At 42.5% G+C, this 25,325-nt stretch overlaps 1 protein-coding gene across 2 annotated transcripts in view; it reads left to right on the top strand.

The window, feature by feature from the left end:
- LOC121272609 (mitogen-activated protein kinase kinase kinase kinase 5-like) overlaps window positions 1-25,325 on the top strand; it is a 156,051-nt gene that overhangs the window by 40,928 nt on the left and 89,798 nt on the right. For both annotated transcript variants that reach the window (XM_041179283.1, XM_041179282.1), the window contains exons 3-6: window positions 12,019-12,109; window positions 14,422-14,486; window positions 21,257-21,312; window positions 22,495-22,542. In XM_041179283.1, coding sequence (XP_041035217.1) covers window positions 12,019-12,109; window positions 14,422-14,486; window positions 21,257-21,312; window positions 22,495-22,542 — 260 coding nt within the window. The remainder of the gene's footprint in view (window positions 1-12,018; window positions 12,110-14,421; window positions 14,487-21,256; window positions 21,313-22,494; window positions 22,543-25,325) is intronic.

The following is a 25,325-nucleotide window of genomic DNA, read 5'->3' as shown; positions in this document are numbered from 1 at the left end:
GGCTGAAGACTGGCATCTGTGATGCTGGGGACCTCCAGAGGAGGCCGAGATGGATCATCTCTTGTTCAGCATTTAAATAAAAGATCTTGACTTGGTAATCGGAAGCGCAATTTCAAAATTTGCATGTAATACAATCGGAGAGCCAATAATACTCAGGAAGATGGAGGCAGAATGCGGGAAGACATTAATAAACCTGCAAAATAAGTGGCAAATGAATTTCAATACAGATAAGTGTGAGGTGCAGCATTTTGGCAGAAAGATTGAGGAGGCCACATACTCTTTAGAAAATAAGAGTCTAAATGGAGTAGTGGAGCAAAGTGATCTGGGGGTAGGGATTCACAATCATTAAAAGGAGCCATAAAAATATGAAGAAAGCATTGAAGTTCATTTCTAGTTGGATAGAATTGAAATGCAGGAAGTTATCTTAAACTTGTATAGAACATTGGTTAGACTGCTGTTTTTTTTTGCTACAAATAAATGACTTCAATTTTGGGTTACAGAGAAAAATTTCAAAGTTTGCCAATGATAGCAAACCTGGAGGAGTAGTAAACAGTGAGGATGATACTAATCAATTGCAACAGAACATAGGTGTGCTAGTGGAATGGACAGACAAGTGCAGATGGAATTTAATGCAGTGAAGTGTGAGCTGATCCATTCTGTCAGAAGAGATAGGGAAAGGCAATATAGACCTAATGGCACAGTTCTGAAGATTGCGCAGCAACAGTGGGACCTGTGGGCATATATGTATAGACGTTTGAAGGTGGCAGGCCATATTGAGAGTGCAGTTAGCAATTAAACTTTTGGGCTCTTGGGCTTCATAAATAGAGATAGTACATACAAAAGCAGGAAAGCTATGCTTAGCCTTTTTAAAGCTGTGGTTACTGGTTAGACCCACGACTAGAGCGTTGTGGCCTGTTCTGGTCACCACACTTCAAGAAGGTTCCTTGAGAGGGTGTAGAGGAGATTAGCCAAAATGCTTCCTGGGATGAAAACTTTTAGCTACAATGTTAGGCTGGACAGGTTTGGATAAGGTAGACAAGGAAAAACCGTTTCCATTTGCTGATGGTACACGGTCTAGGGGACACAGATTTAAGGTGATGGGCAAGAGATGCAAGGGGATTTGAGGGAGAACTTTTTCCCACAATGCATGGTAATGACCTGGAACTTGCTGCTCATGAGGGTGGTGGAAGTGAAGGCGATCATTAATTTCAAAAGGAAATTGGACAGGCACTTGAAACAAATAAACTTGCAGGGTAATGCAGATAGAACAGGGGAATGGCACTGACAGGATTGCCCCATGACAAACCAGCATGAACTTGATGGGCACAATTGGCCTCCTTCTGTGCCGTAATGACTCTATGGTCCAAATCTTCCAATCAGCAGCAGAGTGGACCACTAGCCAAGCTTAAAGCTGCCCTTTTACTTTTTTAAAGATCTTTCTGTTCTGGCTCAGGCTTGGATCCAGTGATGAGTTGGGACAAGTTGGCTGTTTTGGGAAGCCCAGTGCTGAAGTGTAACTATAGCAAAGTCACGCCCTCATTTTCATCATGAACTTTTAAAAATTCATTCATGGGATGTGGGCGTCGCTGGCTAGGCCGGCATTTATCATCCATCCCTAATTGCCCCTTGAGAAGGTGGTGGTGAGCTGCCTTCTTGAACCGCTGCAGTCCATGTGGTGTAGGTACACCCACAGTGCTGTTAGTGAGGGAGTTCCAGGATTTTAACCCAGAGACAGTGAAGGAACGGCGATATATTTCCAAATCAGGGTGGTAAGTGGCTTGGAGGGGTCTTCCAGGCGTTAGGGTTCTCATGCATCTGCTGCCCTTGTCCTTCAAGATGGTAGTGGTCATGGGTTTGCTAAGTACTGTCTAAGGAGCCACTTAAGGTCTGTTTTCAGTTCACTAACTTGCAGAGTTTATTCCCAACATTGTTCACCACCCCCAGCCCCCGACACAGCTCACCTCCCACCCTGCACTCACCACAATGGTCACCCTCCAGCAGACCCAATAATGCTCAACTCCCCGACAGAGTTCACCCCCCTCCACCACCCCCCCTTCCCTGGCACCCCCTGACAATGCTCAGCCCCCTGTACCCCAATAATGCTCGCCCCCCACTCACATCCCTGACACAGCTCACTCCTGGTGATAGAGTTCACACTCCTCCCAATGCAGCTTAACTCCTGCTGTACACTGTTCGCACCCCCTTCTGACACAGCACACCCCTCCCCTATGACTGCTCACCCTGCCATCCGAGATTGCTATCCCCCACCTCCCACACAGCCAACGCTGCCGACTCTGTTCCGACATTGGTCGGACTAAAGGGCCAGGAATTCTGGAAGTCAGCCAGGAGAGGCAGAGTGGGGTGAGCAATGTTGGTTGGGATGAGCAGTGTCAGGAGGGTTGTGAGCAGCGTTGTGGGGGAGGTGAGCTGCGTCAAGCAGGTGCAGTGGGGGTGGGTGAGCATTGTCAGGCAGTGCAGGGGAGTGGGTGATCTACATTGAGGGGGTGGGCAGTGTCAGGAAGGCCGCAAGCAGTGTTGAGGGGTTAGCAGTGTCAGGACTGGGGGTGAGCTGTGTTAGCAGGGGCTGTGCAGTATCATGCTTACCATTGACCAGAAATTGAACTGGACCATCCATATAAATTCTGTGGCTACAAAAGCAGGTCAGTGGCTGGGAATTCTGTAGAAAGTATCTCACCTCCTGACTCTCCAAAGCCTGTCCACCACCTACAAGGCACAAGTCAGGACTGTGATGGAATACTCTCCACTTTCCTAGTTGATTGCAGCTCCCACAACACTCAAGATGCCCAACACCATCCAGGACAAAGCAGCCTGCTTGACTGGCACTCAATCCACCACCTTAAACATTCACTCCCTCCACCACCGACACATAGTGGCAGCAGTGTGCACCATCTACAAGATGCATTGCAGCGACTCACCAAGTCTCCTTCGACAGCACCTGTGACCTCTATCACCTAGAAGGACAAGGGCAGCAGAGGCATGGGAACATGTTCCCCTCCAAGTCACTCACCATCATGACTTGGAAAGATATCGCCGCTCCTTTACTGTCGCTGGGTCAAAATCCTGGAACTCCCTCAATAACAGCACTGTGGGTGTATCTACACCATGGACTGCAGCGGTTGAAGAAGGCAGCTCACCAGCACCTTCTCAATGGCAATTAGGGGTGGGCAATAAATGCTGGCCTAGCCAGCGACACCTACATCCTATGAATGAATTTTTTAAAATATTGTTGGGCTGGAGTACTTATTTGACACTCCACATGATTTACATAGAGCCGCGCTCCTGTTACATCTGCTAGGAACAGCTCTAAGTAAATTAGTGTAAAAGTCAGGTTAAGTTTAAGGCAAAATGCCCAAGTTTATGTGTTTACAAGTCCTGGGGGGAACCATCAGCAAGAGCTCCCCGGAGTCATTTCTGTGGAATTTCTGAGTTTCTGGTTCTAGCATAAATTGGCTCCCCTGAACTTGCGATGGCAAAGCAACATCCCCACCCTCCCCCGGCACCCCCCTCCCTCACCCCCAACAGTATCTCAGCACTCACTGCTATTGGAATTGGAAGATCTGGGACTATTACTCTATGACCACTCTTGAAGTCTTGAACAGTTTTAATCTCCATACACAAGCAATGAAGAGGCACTGGATAAGATGCGAAAAAGATTTACCTGAATGACACCAGAACTGAGGTTATCATTATCAGGAAAGACTGGATAGGATTATACTCTTTTATCTAGAAAAGATAAGGTAGAGCAGTGACCTAATTATGAAATGGTTTGACAGGGTAGACACAGATTCCAGAACTAGTGAACATAAATATAAGATAGTCAATGAGGAAGTCAATAAAGAATTCGGGAGAAACTTCTTTCTCCAGAGAATGGTTAGAATGTGGAGCTATGTTTACTCAGTTGCTGAATATATTCAAGACTGAGGTTGATAAATTTTTGTACACTAAGGGAACCAAGAAATATGAAGATAGAGCAGGAAAGTGGAGTTGATTTGTATATTAGTGATGGTCTTATTGAATGTCAGGGAAAGCTCGAGAGGCTGTAAAGCTTATTCATGCTCCTGTTTCTTATGTTCCATGACGGACCAGCTCTTCTGCTGCTGAAACAGGCTGCCCACAGAGTGTGACAGCGCTCAATAAATGAGACTTTTGTTCATCACACTGACCACCAACACGTACTATCTTTGGTGCTCTGCCCTTTCACAAGTGTCACACACAGCAGCAAGTAAACCTAGATGGTGTTCATATGAAAAGATACAATGAAATCTTACTTTCTGGCTGGAGAGAAGTATGAAATGGGGACCCCAGACTGTCAGGGGCATTGCTTTGTTTGTTACATATAAATGATCTGGATTTGGGTACAAGGAGTACAACTTTGAAGTTAGAAGATGATACAAACCTTGGCAATGTAATAAACAGTGACAGCATCGAGTGGCGAAATAGATAGACATATGGCAGATTCAATTTAATGACATAAGTGTGAAGCGAGACACCAATATTTTGATAGGGGCACAGGAACATAGGCACCTGGGTGTACACATTCAAACATCTTTGAAGGTGGCAGTTCAATTTCATGAGGCAGTTAAGAAATCATATTGGATACTTGCACTTGTAAATAGGGACATAGAATATAAAAACAAGGAAATCATTCTAAAACTTTACAAATCACTGATTGGGCCCAGGTTGGAGTTTCATGTACAGTTCTCTGCACTGGACTTTCAGAAGGATGTCAGGGCTTGGAGACTGTACAAAGGAGGTTTACCAGGATGATTCTTGGGATGACGGATTTCAGATATGTGCAAAGATTGAAGAACCTGGGGTTGTTCTCTTTAGTGCAGAGAAGGTTAAGGGAAGATCTAATAGAGATGTTCAAATTCTGTCGAAGGGTCATGAGGACTCGAAACGTCAACTCTTTTCTTCTCCGCCGATGCTGCCAGACCTGCTGAGTTTTTCCAGGTAATTCTGTTTTTGTTTTGGATTTCCAGCATCCGCAGTTTTTTTGTTTTTATCTCTGTGTTCAAATTTATGAGTGGTTTTGAGAGGCCAAGTCAGGAAATACTGTTTCCTCTGGCAAGCGGGTCAGTAACCAGACAACATTGGTTTAAAATAATTGGCAAAAGAACCACAGGGGAAATTAGGAGAAATGTTTTCAACAAGAGGATTATTAAGGTATGGAATGCACCAGTTGAAGAAAATTCCATAGGAAATTTCAAAAGATAATAGGGCATGTACTTGAAGAGGACAAATAAACAGGATTGTGAGGAGAAAGCTGGTTTGGGGCTCGATGGAACAACTCTTGGAAAGAGCCAACACCAGCACGATGGGCAAATGGCCTCTTCCTGTGCTGTAAGATTCCATGAACCTATGATTCTATCCTGAAAAGTAATCAGTACACACATGTAACTCTGTCACTCAGCAACTATTTCACTACCAGAAGGACCAATGCCCTACATCCCATGAATGAATTAACAGTGACACTGAAGCACCTAGTTCCCTAAGCCAATAGCTAATTATGCCTAATTACATTTTTAATGGAGTGCAGAACACACACTGAATTCTCCCCAAATAGCCAACATTGATTTGATTTAATCAAAGTATTTGTAATGGCCAATTATTGGTGCCATTTGCCTCATATAGACTGCCCATGGTTCACCTGGACAGTCTATCAATTTAGAATCTTAGAATGGTACAGCACAGGAGGCCACTCATCCTGTCATGTCTGTGCTGGCCCTCTGAAGGAACAATTCATTTAGTGCCACAACCCCACCTTTCTCCTTAGCAAAATTTTCCTTTTTCAGATAACAATCCAATTTCCTTTTGAAAGGGATATTGAATCTACCCTCCACAACTCTCAAGCAGTGCACTCCAGCCCTGAACCACTCGCTGCATGAAAAAGTTTTCCCTCTTGTCACCATTGTTTCTTTTGCCATTTATCTTAAATCTGTGCCCTCTAGTTTCAATCCTTCCACCAATGGGAACAGTTTCTCCCTATCCACTCTGTCCAGACCCCTCATGATTCTGAACACCTCTATCAAATCTCAACTCAACCATCTCTTCTCCAAGGAGAACAGTCACAACTTCTCCGATCTTTCTCCATAACTCAAGTTCCTTGTCCCTGAAACCGTTCTTGTGAATCTTTTCTGTACCCTCTCTGATGCCTTCAGCGTTGTGCCCAGAACTGGATACAATACTCCAGCTGAGGTTTAACATAACTTCCTGGCTTTGTACTCTATGTCCCTGTTGATAAAGCCCAGGATGCCAAATGCTTTATTAACCACTTTATCAACCTGACTGCCAACTTCAATGATTTATTCACATGCACATCCAGATTTCTCTGCTCCTGCATTCCCTTTAGAATTATATCCTTTATTTTATATTGTCTCTCTGTGTTCTTCCTACCAAAATGAATCACTTCACACTTCTCGGCATTAAATTTCATCTGCCACTTGTTCACCCATTCCACCAACCTGTCTCTGTCCTTTTGAACTTCTACACTATCCTCCTCAGGTTTCACAATACTTCCAAGTTTTGTACTATTCACAAATTTTGAAATTGTGCTCTCTATCCTTAGTCATTAGTATCAATCAGGAAGAACAGGGGCCCTATCACTGACCCCTGGGGATCTCCACTATAAACCTTCCTCCAGTCTGAAAAACCACTACTCTTTGTTTCCTGTCACTCAGCCAATTTCGTATCTATGTTGCTACTTTTTATTTTCTTTCAACTGCACTTAAATTCTCAAACTGCTGCAGTAGGACTTGAGTTCACATTCTCCTGGACTATTGCTCAAGGTCTCTGGATTACTAGGCTGATAAAATAATCACTATATCACTGCGATGGGGCAGACGCTGAAAGGAAAACTGATTCGTTAACTGGCGTAACATGCTCCAGCATCGGCTCTGGGATTACCAGCTGCTGCAACTCTGTCCATTTTGAGTGTGCTGCTATTTTTTAATCATAAAGTCTTGGGTTTGCCCAGATGTTGTTGTATCCTGTAGTTGTATCTTGGTTTCACATTTGGCCCCAAAATGAGCTTCTGACCTCGTATTTGTGCCATCATTAAGATCTCCTATTTTCAACTCTGTACTTTGAATTTGTCCCTGTCTCAGCTTGCCTGCAGTTGAAACCCTCATTCACGACTTCAATACCTCTAGACTTGGCTACTCCAACTGGTCTACCACATTCAACCTTCCCCTCCATGAGCCCTCATGACACTGCTGCGTGCATCTCACCTCACACCAAATCCCATTGCCTATCGCCTCTGTGCTCGCTGAACTAAAGTGGCACCTGGTTAAGCAACATCTTAATTTTAAAATTCTCAACCTTGATTTCAAATCTCTCCATGGCCTCACCCCTCCCTATCCCGGTAATCTTGTCCAGGTTCACAGCCCTCCAAGATATCTGTGCTCCTCTAATACTGGCCGATTTTAATCGCTCCACCAGCAGTGTCATCAGTTGCTTCAGCTCTAAGCTCTGGAATACTCTTCCTACAACTCTCTGTCTGCCTACCTCACTTTCCTCCTTTAAGACACTCCTCTTTGACCAAGCTTTTGGTCGTCTAACCTAATATCAACTTATGTGGTTCGGTGTCATACTTGGTTCTATAATGCTCCTGTGAAGCATCTTGGAATGGTTTATTACATTAAAGGTGCTATATAAAGATTCATTGTTGTTGAAAAAGATGAAGATAGCATGAACATTTGGTGAGTGAGTCCATGGCTATCGCCAGCTGAGTCCTGTTTGTGGGGATCTGCCTAGATATGGTTGTATAATTAGGTTTTTATGTTGCATAGGCTAGGCTTGTATTTTCTGGAGTATAGAAGATTAAGGGTTGCCCTAATTGAGGTTATAACTGAAGGATTTGATAGGGTGGTTAGAAAGTATTTCCTCTGGTGAGTGAATCCAGGGCAAAGGGAGAGGGTATAACCTTGAAATTAGAGTTAGGCCATTCATTCTTGATGTCAAAAGCACTTCTTTGCAGAAAGGGTAGTAGAAATCTCCTCAAAAACTGAGATTGATCAATTTTTTTGTTAGGCAAGGGCATTAAGGATTGTGAAATCAAGGCAAGTAGATGAAATTAAGATGCAGATCACCCATGATCTTATTAAATGACAGAACAGATTCAAGTGGCTGTATAGCCTCCTATTGTTCTCATGTTCCTATGACTGAAGTCCAAAATTACACCGGGATGCTAGGTAGCATGGTGGGTATAAATCTATTCCCTTCCAAACAATTGGAAGTTTCTATAAGATCGAAAAAGGAATATGGTGAGGGAGTGTTTCACTTTGAACCTGCTTCTTCTGAAGAATCTACACATCCTGGAGATCCCAAGGACTGGGTTGGTGGCTGTTAGCCTGATATTGCCTGAGCCATGTGCTTGGGAGTGTGGGGTGGGTGGTGGGTGGGGAGGATTGGGGGAAATTTCATGAGTTGTGATTGTTTTCTCTGGTGGCCAAATGTAGTGACATCATAAGTAAATGCAGGCATGTTTCTTCTGTTTGGTATTTCAAGCTCAGTTTCAAATAGTTTACAGTGTCTCTTGTTGCAAATATCTGATTCCATAATTCATGTGTTTTAGACATATAACTTTTTAATTTTAGAAATATAACTTTTAAGTTGCAAATTAAGGTGTTAAATGTAAGATAAATGGAAAACCTGATGAAGAACCTAGTTAACAACAGTTTAAATGAATGTAAATTGAACAAGCCTGGGTTAATTACATTTAAAAGGTAACCTTATTTTTATCAGGATTGGTAGAGAAAGAACTTGAACAATGAATGACCCACCTCTAAGCTTGTAATGGAGCCAGCAGGTCTACCCTTGTCTCAATAAAATATTTAAATTGTTTATGTAGTTCCCAGATGAAAAGAAGCTGGAGGCTGTTTGTAAACATAGGGGTTTCTTGATTGACCTTGACCCTAATGCAGGGCAATCATATCCATTAGAGATATAAATTATTCATTTGAGTCACATAATCAAAGAGTTGTGTTGAAGGTAAAACATAACTAGTTTTCATTTCTGTTCTGGGACACCCCAAAGCGTGTCACGTTGCCATAGAAATGGGCTGTGTGGGGTTAACGAGTTCTTTTGTTTCATTTATGAGAGTTTCTCACAGAATGTAGTCGCAGTTTTGGTTTGGTTAAGGCAGCTCACTGAGTCAAGAGAGCAAAAGGCAATAAATGTTAATCACGCAAAGAAAATACTAACTTTATCGTTCACCTCATGGAATACAGGTGGGGGCTCAACCTCAGTTTGGAGACTTAGAGATCATGTGAGGGGAAATGAAGCTGGAAGATTTGCCTAGCTTGAAGCTAGAGAAATAAATCTGCAGTGGTCCCCACAGTGAAAGGCTGTTAGCCTTGTGGCAGAAAGTCAACATGGTACAGGCAGAGAGAAAGCATCTGCTAGGAGCTGTGAGTCAGCTGAGCAATCAGCAGCTGTACTGAAGCTGTGGGATCAGACTGAGAGAAGCAGTGTGTGTCTGTCTAAAGCCAGGCCAAAGAGCTGAAGAGTCTACAGTCATGAAGTCTCTAAGGAAAAGTTGGAGAATCGCTTAGCCAAAAGCTAATGGAAAGATCCCTATGAAAGAGTAGGTGGAATGCTATGGAGAAATCAAAATGAATTCCAGAGGGCTGTGGCATACCTTTGGGTTGATCACTGAAGAAGTGATTGAACCTTCAAGGCTTTGTAAGATAAGGGGGCTCTTGCGGGAGGAAATAAAAGTAAAACCGAATTCATAGCATACAAAGTTATAAACCATAGTAGAGCTTGCTCTCTTTAATTTTTTAAATAAAGTTTGTTTTTGTTTAAAAATGTGAAATTTTGTAGCGTAGTTCTTTCAGTTAATTACTGGGTGTTTGGATTTATCTTCAAACGTTAATGGTTGCTATGGAGATTGTTAACACGCTGGAAACACCAACCAGGTGAATCAAGAGCTATTGATGATTTCCTGCAGGACATTAGCACAGTGGTAATGTTAGTGAACTGGTAATTAAGAGACACAGGCTAATGATATGGAGAAATGAGTTCAAATCCCATCAGGGCAGCTAGGGGAGTTAAATGATGCTTATCACCAGATCACACCTTGGGCTGACTCCCTACTCTTCTGGCACTTTCTCGCCTTTGAGCATCTCATCTTGTTCCAGCCCTTTATGTCGCTTTCAAAATCACCATTCTATATCGCCCTCCCAGCTGCAATAAAAATTTTATCACCGAGATTTCTTCCCTCTCTCAGCTTATATATTGAATGACTTCTTATCCTTGGTGATTTCAACCTCCATCCCAACTCATCATGTTCTCTCTTCTCTGAGTCCACTGCCCTCTTATCCTCCCTAAATCTCTCCCTCAGTCTAAATTCCCTAACACATATTCACAACCATCCCCTCGACCTTGCCATCTCAGATGGTCATGCTACTCCCATAGTTTCAATCATAGATAAGGCCACCTCTGATCACTACCTTGTATCACCCACCACCCACATTCGTCTTCTGCTCCCCAACTTTACCCCCTTCTGTATCTGTCCCTGGCAAGAGCTATCCCCAATTCACTTACAACTGCACTTTCAAAATCCCAACTATCTAGCCTTTGTCCCTCCATTTGCCACAACATTTCTGGAGTTACTGATTTACTCAGCCATGCCCTCACCTCCATTTTTGATGTCCTAGTTCCCAATAAAGCCATTACTCTCTCTCACCTGGGCCATTCCCCCTGGTATGGCCTCACCTCTGCTCACTTAAGTCCAAGGGACATAGACTTGAAAGGATATGGTGCCCAACTGGCTTAGCCATCCACCACCTGATCTGGCTGTATCATTTAAAACACCACTACGTCTTACTCTCAACTGCTAAATCTGCTCAAAATTCCAGGATCATCCTGGAATGCAAATATAACCACCAGCTTCTTTTCTCAACTGCAGGCCATCTTTTTAAACTCCTTTCCCCTTTCCCTTCCATCCTTACTTCCAACAGCAAGTGCAAGGAGCTCATGAACTTCTTTGCCACTAAGATTGACACAATCAGATTAGCTGCCTCTGCCTTATCTCATCTGTCTACTAGCCCCCAGGACAAACTTCCTTTCATACTCCTTTCCCTTGGAGAGACGGTGGTGTGTTGATAATGCCACTGGGCTAGTAATCAAAGGCTAATGCACCGGGGGCATGGATTCAAATCCCACCATGGCAGCTGGTAGAATTTAAATTCAATTAATAAATCTGAATTATAAAGCTCATCTCAATAATGGTGACCATGAAACTATCATCTTGTTCACTAATGTCTTTTTGGGAAGGATCCTTACCTGGTCTGGCCTACACATGACTCCAGACCCACAGTAATTGGCTGATTCTAAATTGCCCTCTGAAATGGCCTAGCAAGCCTAGCAGCTGTGGCTGTAGAAATAAGCACTGTGGTGTATCTACACCACATAGACTGTAGCGGTTCAAGAAGGCACCTTACCACCACTTTGTCAAGAGCAATTAGGGATGGGCAATAAATGCTAACCTTGCCTATGATGCTCACATCCCAAGAATTATTTCTTTAAAATGGTGAGTTGAACAGAATGGGCAATGAGGGAGACTCTTTGACTAGGTCTCAGATTAAGAGGGGATTGGGGATAAGAACACAAGTCTCATCAAGGTTGATGGTGGGGAGGGGGAAGGAGGGATTTTTCTAACAGCTCTTGGTTCGGTTGTGAGTGTAAGGTCTGATCCAGTCAAAATTAGCCAAGGATCTGTTGGAAGAGTTTGCGGAGTGAATTAACCCAAGGACATGATGAAGAAGCTCCCCTCATAAACCAATCAATTAAGACCTCCTCCGCTAAAATAGGGATCAGATGTAAAAGTGATGTTCAACCCCAAATCGTCAGTTTCCTGTCACATGGGTTAGAATAAACTTATCATTTGCATCTCACCAACAAATCATTAAATCCATTTTTAATCCTCATTTCATACAGGTTGAAGCTCTGTCTCCATCACAACCAATTACATTTTGTTTCTTTTTCCAATAGATGATGACTTTTCAGTTATTCAACAAGAGATCGTTATGGTGAAATCCTGTACACATCAAAATATAGTCGCTTATTACGGAAGCTACATCAGGTAAGAGCAGATTACGAATCTCTTAAAAAAGTTGGGGCCCAGCAACAGAATCTATATAGAATAATGGCGGAATTCACTGAGGAGTTTAAGACCTCCTCAGCTACAAAGTCTAAACCTGAGCAACTCAGCAACAACAACTTACATTTATATAGCACCTTTAAGCAGAGTCAACTGTTTCAAGATGCTTCACAGTAACATTACCAGCCAAATTTCACAATGAGCCATATAAGGGAATATCAGACAGTGGCCAAAAGCTTGGTCAAAAAGGTAGATTTGAAGAAGCATCTTAAAGGATGAGAGAGATGCAGAGACGTTTAAGGAGGAAATTCCAGAGCTTATGGCCTAGGCAACTGAAGGCACGGCACCCCTTGTGAGGTGAAGGAAGTCGGAGATGCTCAAGAGGTCAGAATTGGAGATCCTGGAGGGTTTTAGGGTTGGAGAACGTTATAGAGATAGGAAAGGGTGAGGCTATGGAGTGATTTGACCATAAGAGCAGGAATTTTAATTTTGAGGTGATTCCGGCTTGGGAGCTAATGTAGGTCAGCAAGGTTATGGGTGAGCTCATTACTTTGAGATTGGGATTCTATCGCTATATAGCTAGTTTGATTTTAATCCATTTCAATTATTTATTACTTATCGAGTACTGATGGGGATAGTTTCCACTGCGTCTGTCAGTGGGCCAAAAGGATGGGTATCTTTTACCTTCTTAAAGCAGTTGGGACCCAGCAACAGAATTTACATAGAATAATGGCAGTGATTCTCTCAGGAATTTGAGACCTCCTCACCTGTAAAGTCTAGGCTCGAACAACTATGCAACAACAACTTGCAACTTTCTTCTCTCTTTCCATTCTTTTATCTACCTTTCTTTTTGTGTATTTTGCCTTTTTTCTCACTTCCCAGCCTAACTAGTTATGGGACCAGGAGAAATGTAAGCTGTGAAGACAGGGCTATCCCTGACAGTGAAAGCCTCTTATTAAACAGATAGGTCCAAGTTAATTAATTAACTTAATTCAGTAAGGCAGGAGACAGCAATCTCCTGTGCGAGATTCCCACTGAAGAGTTAGTAGTTCTGACTGATGAGAGAAACAATTTTGGTCTGCTGTTTTGGTCAATAATTTTCAGATGGGATCTCTTGTGACTAGTCATAGAATCAACTACAGACTAATTTCAGAACTTTGCACTTCTATTGAAAATTGTGGTGATGCAATCTGACCAGGAAAAACTCAGAATCAGACCCTGGTCCGTTCTGAGTCAGTTGATCTTAACTAGGTTAAGGATTAGGGGAAGAAGAGTGGATATCACTGATGAAAGAGTAGACACTGGTCACTGAAGGGAAACCCTACACATTTTTTATTTGTTCTTGGGATGCGATTGTCACTGGCAACACCAGAATTTATTGCCCATCCCTAATTACCCTTGAGAAGGTGATGATGAGCTGCTGCCTTTAACCACTGCAGTTCATCTGATGGAGGTACACCCACAGTGCTGTTAGGGAGGGCATTCCAGGTTTTTGATCCAGAGACAGTGAAGGAATAGTGATATAGTTCCAAGTCAAGATGGTGTGCGGCTTGGAGGGGAACTTGTAGGTGGTAATGTTCTCATGCTGCTGCCCTTGTCCTTCTGGGAGGTGGAGGTCGTCGTTTTAGAAGGTGTTGTCAAATAAGCCTTAGCGAATTGCCGTAGTGCATCTTGTAGATGGTACACACTGCTGCCACTGTGTCAGTGATGGACGGAGTGAATGTTTAAGGGGTGTCAATCAAGGAGGCTGCTTTGTCCTGGATGGAGTCGAGCTTCTTGCGTGTTGATGGAGTTGCACTCATCCAAGCAAGTGGAGAGTATTCCATCACACTCCTGACTTGTACCTTGCAGATGATAGACAGGCACTGGGGAGTCAGGAGGTGAGTTAATCACTGCAGAATTCTCAGTCTCTGACCTGCTCTTGTAGCCACAGTGTTGATATGGCTGGTCCAGTTCAGTTTCTGGTCAATGGTAACCCCCAAGATATTGATACATCACCTATCATTTTTCAACCATGCCTTCAGTGCCTTCCTGCTTCCCCAAATCTTTCCACCTAGTTTTTTTCTGTATCCTTTTCACCCTCATGTTAACAGACAATCCCTGTGAGGGGATCTGTAAAAATGTGGACAGTTGCTATAAGGACTCTATAATAAATATTCCCCATCAGAGAACACCAGACAACTTACTAGACCTGAATGTTTAAACAACATAACTTTAGCTGTTGACCTTTTACTTGTATACAGTTATTTTTGACCTGTGTTGTCTGATGGGAAGCCTATTTTATATTTCATTAGGTCCAACAGGTTATGGATTTGTATGGAATTCTGCGGAGGAGGATCACTGCAGGACATTTACCATGGTAATTCTAGTTTTATCATTTCAAAAATTCACTTCTTTCCAGAAATCCGCGCACTGAAATCTTGCAGCTAGTTGAAATGCAGTGTCCTGTGCTATTGAGCACAGGTCAAAAAAGAAATTACTGATTGATGCACTCATACTGCTGACCTTTAGTCTTTGAGCTTGAATTCTGACACTCTGATTGGCAGGCATGCTGAAAAAAGGAAACAAGGTTAAGAGATATGATCATAAACAGTAGGACTCAGACATTATCCGACCACAGGGGTTTACAGTACAGAAGGGAGGCCATTCAGACCATCATGTCTGTGCTGCCCCTTAGCTAGAGTAATCCAAAAGAAATCCCGCTGTTCCATTCTCTACATACCCCTGCATGGTTCCCCTGGTTCTAATATTTATCCAATTTTCCCTGAAAAGATGGGATGATCTCTGTCTCAACCACACCCTAAGGCAAGAATCCAAATCTCCAACAGCTGCTCTCTGTGTAAAAAAAAAATTCTCTTAATGCTTCTCCTCACTCTCAGTGGTAATTTTAAATTGCAGACCCCTCAACACTGACTCTCCAACCAGAGGAAACACTCTTTCCTAATTGCTGCCTCATAATCCTTTATAATTTTAAAACTGTTGAATCATTTATTATCCCTCTCTGCTCCAGTGGGAATAGTCCCAATCAAGTCTTTCTTCATAATAAGCTTAACTAGTTTCCCATTCTTGGTCTCAATAGGTTAAAATCTCTCCCCTTCACACCTATTGTACAGAATCCCATCAAACCCAAGCCTTTCCCATTTACTCCCATTGTATTGAATAGTTTCCCATTGAAGTATTTAAGATTCAGAGAGAGCTTGGCAGGATAGATGTGGGAAGGATGTTTCCCTTGGCTGAAGAGTGTATATCTGGGGAGCATAACCTCAGGATAAGAGATCAGCCATTTCAAACTGAGATGAGGAGAAATTTCTTCACTCAGAGGGTGGCGATACGTTGGAATTCTTGACTCCAAAGGACTGTGGATGCTCAGTTGTTGAGTACATTCAAGACTAAGATCGATAGATTTTTGGACATGAGGGGGATCAAGGATTGGGAGGGAAAGTCCCTTGGGATTGAGGATGATATTCCATTCCGATTCGATGGGGTCTGAGATGTTTGATGAGTCCAATGTGCGATCTGCAGATTGTTATGGCACGGCTGATGGTAAATGCCAAGCTGCCCAAATCCCAGGGGGAATCTTGAAACATCTACAATTTGTATGGTATGAGGAGAGGTTCTGACATCAGGAAATGATGTCTCCGACTACTTGTGATGATTTTATAGTACAGTAAACATTTATTAAAAGAATAAAGCAAAAAAAAAACACAATTACACTTCAACACAAGAATGGCTTCACACACTAAACAATACTTTAAAAAAGTTCCACAAGATCTTAATTTAATTAACCTCAGAGCTAACCGTCTCCTTTTCTGTTCAGCAACTATCCTTATAGATTTCAAAATCTACAGAATTCCAGTAATTTTTACTGCACAGTGCCTTTTTCCCTTGGGGTGTCCTCTGAGGCTGACAGCACCTGGTTCTCCCAATCTGGCCTTGTTCACACTGTCTTCTGGGAGTTGTGACCAGCTATCCTGCTGTCTTTTGGGAGATCCAACCAGCTCCCCCCACCTAGGCTTCCTTAAATGCATTCCCGTCCTTTGATCTCTCTATTGTCTCAACCAATCTCTTCAGAAATGCTTTCTTCCCAGAATTGATTAGATGCTTCTTTACTTTAGCTCTTAGCCTTATTAAAAGCAAACTTACCCTATCTTTACCTTACTCACAACTTTACAACCTGCATATATCCCCCTTTGAACTAAAACAACTTAATTCAAAATTACTCCTGTTATTGTTTTATGTAAAACTCTGATTGAAGTTCCTCTTGGTTCATTAACATTATCAAAACCACCTCTTACTGCTGGTTTTAGACTCTTGCAGTTACCCTGGCTTTTATTCCAATTATTTACAAACCCCCAACAGCCTGTCTTCCAGTACGTAAGAAATATGACAGGGTTATTAACAGAAGGAAAATATTGCAATTTCTTGTTTTCTTGACAAGACCCTGCCACGTGCTGGTCAGATGGTGCTTGAAGGATGGGCAGATGATGTGTTTGGAGGGTTCTGTGCTTTAACCGACACCTCAACTTCGCCTCTGTTTGGTCCTATTGAAGTTTCTCAATGTGTTCAGTGCCTTGTCAAATAAAGCTTCTCTATTTTGATTGGTCATAAGCCAAGGACTCTCATGAGTCGGCAGGGAGGACATCCCTAAAGTATTTCCGCTGTCCTGAGAGTCTCCTGCTGGGACTGAGTTTCGAGTAGAACAGTTGTTTTGGGAGTCTGATATCAGGCATATGAATGACATGACCTGCCCAGCAGAACTAGTTTTGAGTGATTAGCGCTTCGATGCTCGACCAGTTGGCTTTGGAGAGGACACTGCTGTTTAACCACCTATCTTGGGTTTGGAGGATTTTGTGAAGGCGATGGTACTTCTCCAGTGCTTCAAGCTGCCTGCAATGCTTTGGTGTTCATATCTCTGACACACGGTGATGACTGCTGCCCAGTAAACCATGACCTTAGTTTTGTTTGAGATCCTGGTCCTCAAATATTCTTTTGCTCAGTCGACTAAAGGCTAAACTGGCACATTGGAGGCAGTGATGAATTTCATCATCTACATCTGCCTTTGTCAAGAGGAGGCTCCCAAGGTACGGAAATTAGTCCACACCAATTGATCTTGATTGATAGTGGGAGCTGTTGTGTTGTGGGACGCTGGGTTCGTGACTATATTCAAGAAGGTAGTCAAGTCCAATTGTGGAAACTACAGAAGAGTCTCCATGCTGTCTGCCACAAGGAAGATCATTACAAGGATCTTCCTCAATTGTCTCCTCCCAGTGGCTAGAAAGCTCCTTACAGAGTCACAGTGCAGTTTTTGCCCATTGAGAGGCACTACAGACATGATCACTGCATGGCAAATTCAAGAAAAATGTAAGGAACAGCACCAAGTGGCCTTTTTCAACCTCATGAAAGCCTTTGACTTTGTCAACAACGAAGGTTTCTGGAGTATACCCCTCAAATCTGGCTGTCCTCAGCAATTTGTCATCATCCTGCACCTACTCCGCAATGATGTGCAAGCAGTGATCCCCAACAGGAACCACTAAAACCCATCTCATTGAACACTGTGGTCAAGCAAGTCTGTGTCATCGCACCAAGCCTCTTCTCCATCTTCCTCACTGTAATCCTGCACTTCACCTCCAACAAACAACCCACAGGCATGGAGATAATTTACAGAAGACGGGAAACTGTTCACCCTATACCGCCTTCAAACCAAAACCAAAATCACTCCAACTTCAGTCATTGAGCTCCATAATGTACTCAGAAACTGAGCTCCAGGTCATTGTCGACTCCTTCTCTGAAACATATGAGAAAATGGGCCTTTCATTAAACACCCAAAAAAACTAAGGTCCTCTTCCAACTGGGAAAGTGGAATAAAGATCAAAGATCTGCCATGGAGCCTATTGAATGGCAGAGCATTCTCAAGGAGTCAAACAGCCTACTCCTGCTTCAATTCTTATGTTGTTATGTTAGAATCTCAATGGGCAAAACTGCATTCTATTCATTTCCAAGCTATAGATTTTTAATGGACTATACCTGCTCCCATTCACTCCAATTGCTCACTCACATTCATTGTAAAGAATGTCAATGGAATTAATCCCGCCTAGTTATTTCTCATTGTATGGAATCTTTAAAATGTCCCAAAGTGCTACACCAACAACTTATTTGAACCGTGATGACTGTTGTCAGACCAATACAGCAGGCAATTTGTGCACAGCAGGATCCCACAAGTAATGATTGGAAGAGTGACCAGTTAATCTGTTTCTAGTGCTGTTGGTGGAGGGAGGAGTGTTGGTCAGTGCAGGATGATATAAATAATATTTATTAGAATCAGAGACTTGAGGGGATATATGGTATAAGGGGTTAATATTAAATATGTTAATAGTCTACAGCATCAGCGATGTCATGTGATCTTATATCAGAGCATGAGAGAGAGAGTTCTATGAAGAGCCTTGAGCTGAGTCTGTATTGTACATAGTATAATGTTCATTAAAGGTCAAGTATACCAACAGTCTTGCCTCTAGCACTGTCTGTAAGGCCAGACCCACGACGGCCACATCTAAGACCCACAATGATAAGAACAGAGACAGATCATCAGGGGAAATCCCTGCTCTTCTTTAAGTAGGGCTATGGGATCTTTAAGATAATCTTCCTAGGAACAGGCAAACTGAAGATGTCATTTTAGGGAGGGCACTTTTATCAATGTAGAACTTTGGTTAGCACTGCAGTGTAATGTTGGTGTAAAAATGATCTCACTGCAGGCCTCGGGCATAATTTAACAGCAGTGAGCCCACAATGATCCCCTCATCTTCTCTCCTCTTCTGCATCTGTGGACCTTGGCCCTCTTGCTTTCTCAATTTTAAAAACAGTCAACTATCACCTAGAGGGAGCAGTACACCGGAGATCTACAGACATTTCAAGTCCAATGTGTGTGTGGTTGCCTTGTTATTTTTGCGTCAATGTGCTGAATAAATTATGGGCTAACCAGAGGCCAGCCTTCCGATAACTGTGTTTGTGGTTTCTCAAGAGTTCTGCTAATGTTAAAAAATTAGGTTTTAATTTTACACAAGATCTAAAATTAATGTAAGGGGGCTATTGTTCTTTGAAAAAAAACAAACAAAACACCTTGTTTTGAAAAGGTCAGAGTTGTATGAAGATGTAATGCTTCATGACTCCCATTTGGGAGAATACATGTATGTACCACTTCATAACTGAAAGAATCACATAATCTGCAGAAATGTCTGAGACATTAAACTGCCTGATAATGCAAGAGAACTGAAATAGTGAATTCCAAACCGAGAGGCACCAAATTACTGAGGAGGTGAGTTACTGAGAAAATCAGTAGAGCAAAGACCCAATTGATGGACTGTCAGTTTGTGTCTAGGGAAGTGGATCAGAGTAAAGATGTGAAGATTATGGGTGAAGACTTGGAGAAAGTGAGTAATTTCAAGTACCTGGGGTCAGTGATGGCAGAAGTGGATCCACTCTGGTTGGAGTAATTGGAAGAAGGCAGTGGAGTGTTATGCGATAGAGAAGTATCACTGAAAGGAAGAATCTACAGGACAGTTGTGGGACTGGCCTTGTTATACAATGCAGAAATCAAGAAGAGAGGAACAATGATTGGATACTAATGAGATGGATGTGTGAAGGGAGGAGAAAGGACAAAATCAGGAACCAGTACATCAGGGGGTTAGTGAAGATTGTGGAAGCATCAAAGAAAGTAGCTGAGAAGAAATTGAAATGGTATAGTAACCTGTTGCGGAGAGCGAGAGGAAATGTGATGAGGCGAGTGATGGAAGTGGGACTGGCAGGCAGAAGGAGAACAGGAAGGCCCAAGACCTTGATGGAAGGACATGATGGCGAAAGACTTAAACATAGCGGAATTGGAAGAGGAATGGGTGCTGGCAGGAGGAGATGGAGAAGGATGATCAACCAGCAGTGTGGCCATCGACCCCAAGTAAAATGGAAGAAACTGAAAGAAGAGAAAGTGGGTTACTGCAAGGAAGGAGGAGGTGGGTAACTGAGAGCGTGAGGGAGGTAAGTTATTAAGGGTGATTAAGTTACTGAGTGACAGGTGAATTACTGAGAATGTGAGAAAAGGAGTTACTGGGCCACTTCATATGTCCTTAGGCTGTGTCATTACCTCTGGAGTCACTGGTCTGATGTCTGGACCAGTTTTGACCATTTTAATTGGATATCTAAAACATGTGACCTGAGCTTTTCCAGCATTTTCTGTTTTTATATCAAAAATGCATGATGTGGCTCAGCAAGACCAGATTACATAGGACATGGAACACCTTACTGGGTGGTGCATTGTGGATAATGTGAAGTAAATTACCTAACATAGAGGGAATTATACAGTGGTGCCCCCACCAGTGTCAATATTAGAATGCTGGTCCTTTTGATAAATATAATGATGTGGTCTTGGATATATAGGTAAATTTCAAAGTTTGCAGATGATTCAAAAATTGGAAATCTAGTAACGAGTGAGGAAGATAGCGGCAGACTTCAGGAAGACATAGATTGGTGAAATGGGAGAACCCATGGTAGATGCAATTAAATACAGAGATGCCTGGAGTGATGCATTTTTGTGGGTAAATTGAGGAGAGGCAACAGAATATGAATGGTATAATAAGTACATGAGAAATAGAAGCAGCAGTAGGCCAGTTGTCCCCTCAAGCCTGCTCTGCCATTCAATAAGATCATGGCTGATCTTAAAAGTGGGCACAGGAACAGAGGGACTTGGAGGTTCACATACACAAATCTTCGAGGTGGTAGGGCAAGTTGAGAAGACTGAGGTAAAAAAATACATATGAGATGCATGGCTTTATAAGTAGAGGCAACAGAGAAAAGCCAAGGGGTTAAATATGGAACCTTTGTGATTGATGAGACTCATCACTCACTAGGTTGAATTTTGGAGCCACAGATCCAGGTAACATTACCGAGATCATTGTGGCCTTAACAGATATGCAATAGGGAAACTCAGGTAAAAAAGTAATGTGTAAACGTGTGATACCAGCTGGGACTGTCACTTATGGATGTGAAACTGAAGACTTCCCCTTTTATTTCTGATAGCACAAAGGTCTTTTTATAATGGGCAAGTAACCAGTGTTAACTTCTCTTTTCTCTTCTTCCTGCTAGTAACTGGCCCGCTTTCCGAGTTACAGATCGCTTACATTAGCAGAGAGACGCTACAGGTGAGAAGTCTTGCTGAAAAGTTTGATGATTTGTAGTGTGATAAATGCGGCAAAAAGACTGTGTTAGTGATTGGCTGTTCGTGACTCATTGTCTGGGGGAGGCCTCCTCCACCATTTCATCCGCCTGGGTCTCAAAGTCAATGTACAGTCAATAACCAGCCACCCACAGGAGTGTGTGTGTCATGCAATGGACAGTTTCTGACTTCTAAACTATCAGAAAGCCTTAGAAGGATGAAAAATCATTGTGTTCCATTGAAGCTGCTCAGTTAATGTGCAACCTGCCCTATCGGACCATTTAATGACAACATCTCATTGACCCTGAAAGGGAATCAAGCCAGAATATTTGCTCTTCCTCCACACCTTTGGTTTCTGTTGTTCTCTGAGGACAAAGCTAGCCTTTCTGTCCCCAAGCAGCACCGGAACAATCATTCCCACTGTACAATAGTGTAATATTATGTTGTTGGATCAAATTCCACCATCGAAATTCGGTTATTTGTCTCAGTACTGTTTGTGGGAGCTTGCTGTTCATCTTTTGGCTGCTGAATTTCCTATATTACAACAATGACCATATTTCAAAAGTAAGTTGGCTATATGTAAAGTGTTTTGGATGTCCTGAGGTTGTCAATATTGGATACTAACCAGATAATCTTTTAGTTGAGGGATAACTATTGTTCAAGACCCTGGGGAAAACTCACCTGCTGTTCCTTGAAATGAGTCATGGGATCTTGAATGTCCACCTGTAAGATCAGATGGAGTTTCTGTTAACATCTTGTCCAGATGGCAGCTCCTCCAACAGCGTAGCACTCCCTCAGTACTTGAAGTAGATTGTGTACTTAAATCTCTGGCATGGGACTTGAACTCATGACTTACTGGCTCAGAGGCAAGAATGCTACCTAGTGAGCCATAGACAATGGTTCCCCATGGTTGACTTTGACAGACTCTGGCTGCAACATTAGTTTGGCTGAGGCCAAATACGACTAGCAGATGAACCTGTGCCCTAACAAGAGCCTAGTTATGGCAACAGCTGAACAGCTGACCCTGGCACGGATGCAATGGACTAATGGTCTCCTTTTGTGTTGTAACCTCTATGAATCAATGCCTGAGGAGGGATGGGAATAGAACTGGACAAAAGATTGTAATTAACCTATAATTCAAGCTATTTTGTACTTTGTTTCTCTTTAGGGTTTGGAATATCTGCACAATCAGGGGAAGATACATCGTGATATCAAGGTACATTTTCCCGGCATCAATTTTTATTGATTTATAATAAACTGCTTATGGCCTTGCCCAACGTATGGATAAATATAAGATTTTTTTTAATGTATTTATAAGGTGGTGACAGAGTTGACAGAAATTTCAGAAATAACTTGCTCTACTGAGTCACCTACTGGCCAGAGTTTGTAACTACACTGTGACAGTTGACATAGCAAAATTGAATGGGAAATGTAGATACTGTGACAAGTTACATTGGTAACTGTTGACAGAAAAGGTGAATTATGGCAACAGGAAATAACATTTGTGACAGGAAGTGTGCGGCCTTACACAAGATATCACTTGTACATTAGTCAACATTCTCTAGTATTTGACCTGAGTTTTTGAAGAGGATGAGACACTCGGAAAGGCATTTCAAATGAAAGAAACATGGATAACATTAACTCTAAAATTAGAGCTAAGCCATTCAGGGATAATGTCAGGAAGCACTATGTTCCTATGTTTCATTTAGATTATAGGTACATTATTATATTTGCTGTTTCGAATTATATTTTAAATGTGTCATGCACACTGAATGACCTCCTCTGGTGTTGCACATAAGTAATTAGTCATAGTTCATGAAAGACCATTGTCTTTGTTAGAGAAAGACAAATGGTTGCATAACATGAGGGGCACCACTCCTCGCTGCATCAAGCATGAGGCAAGGCATGGAGGCCAGCCTCCATGGACTACCACAGACGGTACAGGGTTTGTCCCCGTGCCTTTAGCATTTTTTTGTACTATACTCTAGCCATCTAGGCAACTGAGCTAACCAACCCCCACAACTTAACCCTATGTGTTGCACTTAGGGAATTCCAAACATACTTGATTTTAAGATGAAGCAACTTTAGAGGTGGCCATACAGGCACAATTCTGTCCTTCACAGCTATAGTTAAGTGGGTAGTATTCTTGCCTCTTGCATCAGGAGACTGTGGTTTCAAATTTTATTTTTGGATGAAATGTCAAAGTTACACTATAAATGACGCATCTGCCCTCACAACTGGCACTATTTTAAAGAACAGCAGGATAGTCAACCCCAGGATTCTGGCCAATATTTTTTTCAACCAACATTTCTAAAACAAATTATCTAGTCATTGTCATATTGCTGTTAGTAAGAGCTTGCTCCGTGCAAATTGGTTTCCTACATTACAACAGTGGTGTTACCCTTCAAAAAAGTACTTAATTGACTGTAAAGCACTTTGGGATTTCTTGAGGTTGTGGCAGGTACTATATAAATACAAATTCTTCTAAAATTATACATTCTGTCTTAATTTTTATACAAAACCCTAATTCTTAAATTATTATTTAGCAATTTGGTTAAACTAGAGAAGCACAGTTACTTGCAGCAGAGCAGCAGCTAAGGTTATGGAGACACAAGACAGCACCATCGCTGTGGAATGCTGTAATAAAAGTGTGATGCCTTTACATAGGCAATTTTCATTATAAATGTGGACATGAGAATTTATCATGTAAAAACTGACAGAAAAATATGTAAAAAATGAAACAATGGGTAGCAATGTTTTCCAGAAGGGATGTATGTGCAGGTTTTTGATTTTTTTATCAGATGAAAGATACAGATTTTACACAAATTGTGTCACGGTCCAGTAGGATGGGCACTCAGATCTTTGCAAACTTGTTTTTCTGTGCAAAAGAAAAACTTCTATGGGCAGAATTTTGCCGTCGGCAACCAGGGGGCAGGGCCCACTCGCCGATGTGTAAAATGACGCGGGATGATGTTGGGTGGAACCCCCGATGTCGTCCTGTCCCATTTAAATTTTCAGGAAGGCGGGGGCGCAGTAAAATCAGTTGCGGGCCCACCGACCTGTCAATGGCCAATTGAGGCCATTGACAGGATCATTTAACCAATTAAAGGACCTGCCTGTCCAACCTTAAGGTTGGCGGGTCAGCCAGGAGCCCCGGTGACAAATACACAAAACATGAAACCTCATCCAGTGGCGGGATGAGGTTTCATGCAGGGTTTTAAATATTTTAATAAAGTTATTCTGTAAATTATGAACATGTCCCAACTCATGTGACATTGAGAGGGACATGTAAGGGTTTTTTTTTCTCTATTTTTATTATTTTTCAAAGTCCAGTCAATCTCCCTGAGGCTGCACTTAGCCTCAGGGAGATGTGTGCTCTTTTGTGCGCATGCGTGAAAGAGCGCACTCTTGCTTTTAGGGATACCCCCCTGCCCGCACAGGAAGCACATAGCACTTTCCGCTGAATGTCACGCTGGGCGGGCCTTAATTGGCCCACCCACGTAAAATGGCGGTGCGGCCTGCCTTGCTGGTGGGGATTGGCTCCGCGCCCACTGGAGATTGGGTCAGGCCCACCTGCCCGACAGGCAGAAAATTTTTTCCTACGTCTCTTAGACCTAGGAGCATTCCTGCTCCTTCCAGCTCTTCATTCAGGTTGGTTGCATCACATGTAGACCACATTTTTTCCTGAACACAGTCCCACTTAGGTGAACAATGGAGGAGAGACTTTAGAGGAATCATTGAGCCATAGATTCATTGCAGCATAGAAGGAGGCCATTCAGCCCATCTAGTCCATGCCAGCTCTCTGCAGTAATCCAGTCCATTCTATTCGCCTGTTCTATCCCCGTAAATGTGCAACTTTATTTTCCTCAAGTGTCCATCCACTTTCCTTTTGGAATCATTGATTGTCTCCATTTCTACTACTCTCATAGTCAGTGAGCCTAGAACTAAGAACCAAGAAATTTTTCCTCAGATCCCTCTTGCATCTCTTGTCCAAAGCTT

This window comes from Carcharodon carcharias, chromosome 34 (genome assembly GCF_017639515.1).
Source record: "Carcharodon carcharias isolate sCarCar2 chromosome 34, sCarCar2.pri, whole genome shotgun sequence".
NCBI lineage: Eukaryota > Metazoa > Chordata > Chondrichthyes > Lamniformes > Lamnidae > Carcharodon > Carcharodon carcharias.
This window is presented reverse-complemented; position numbering and strand designations above follow the sequence as displayed.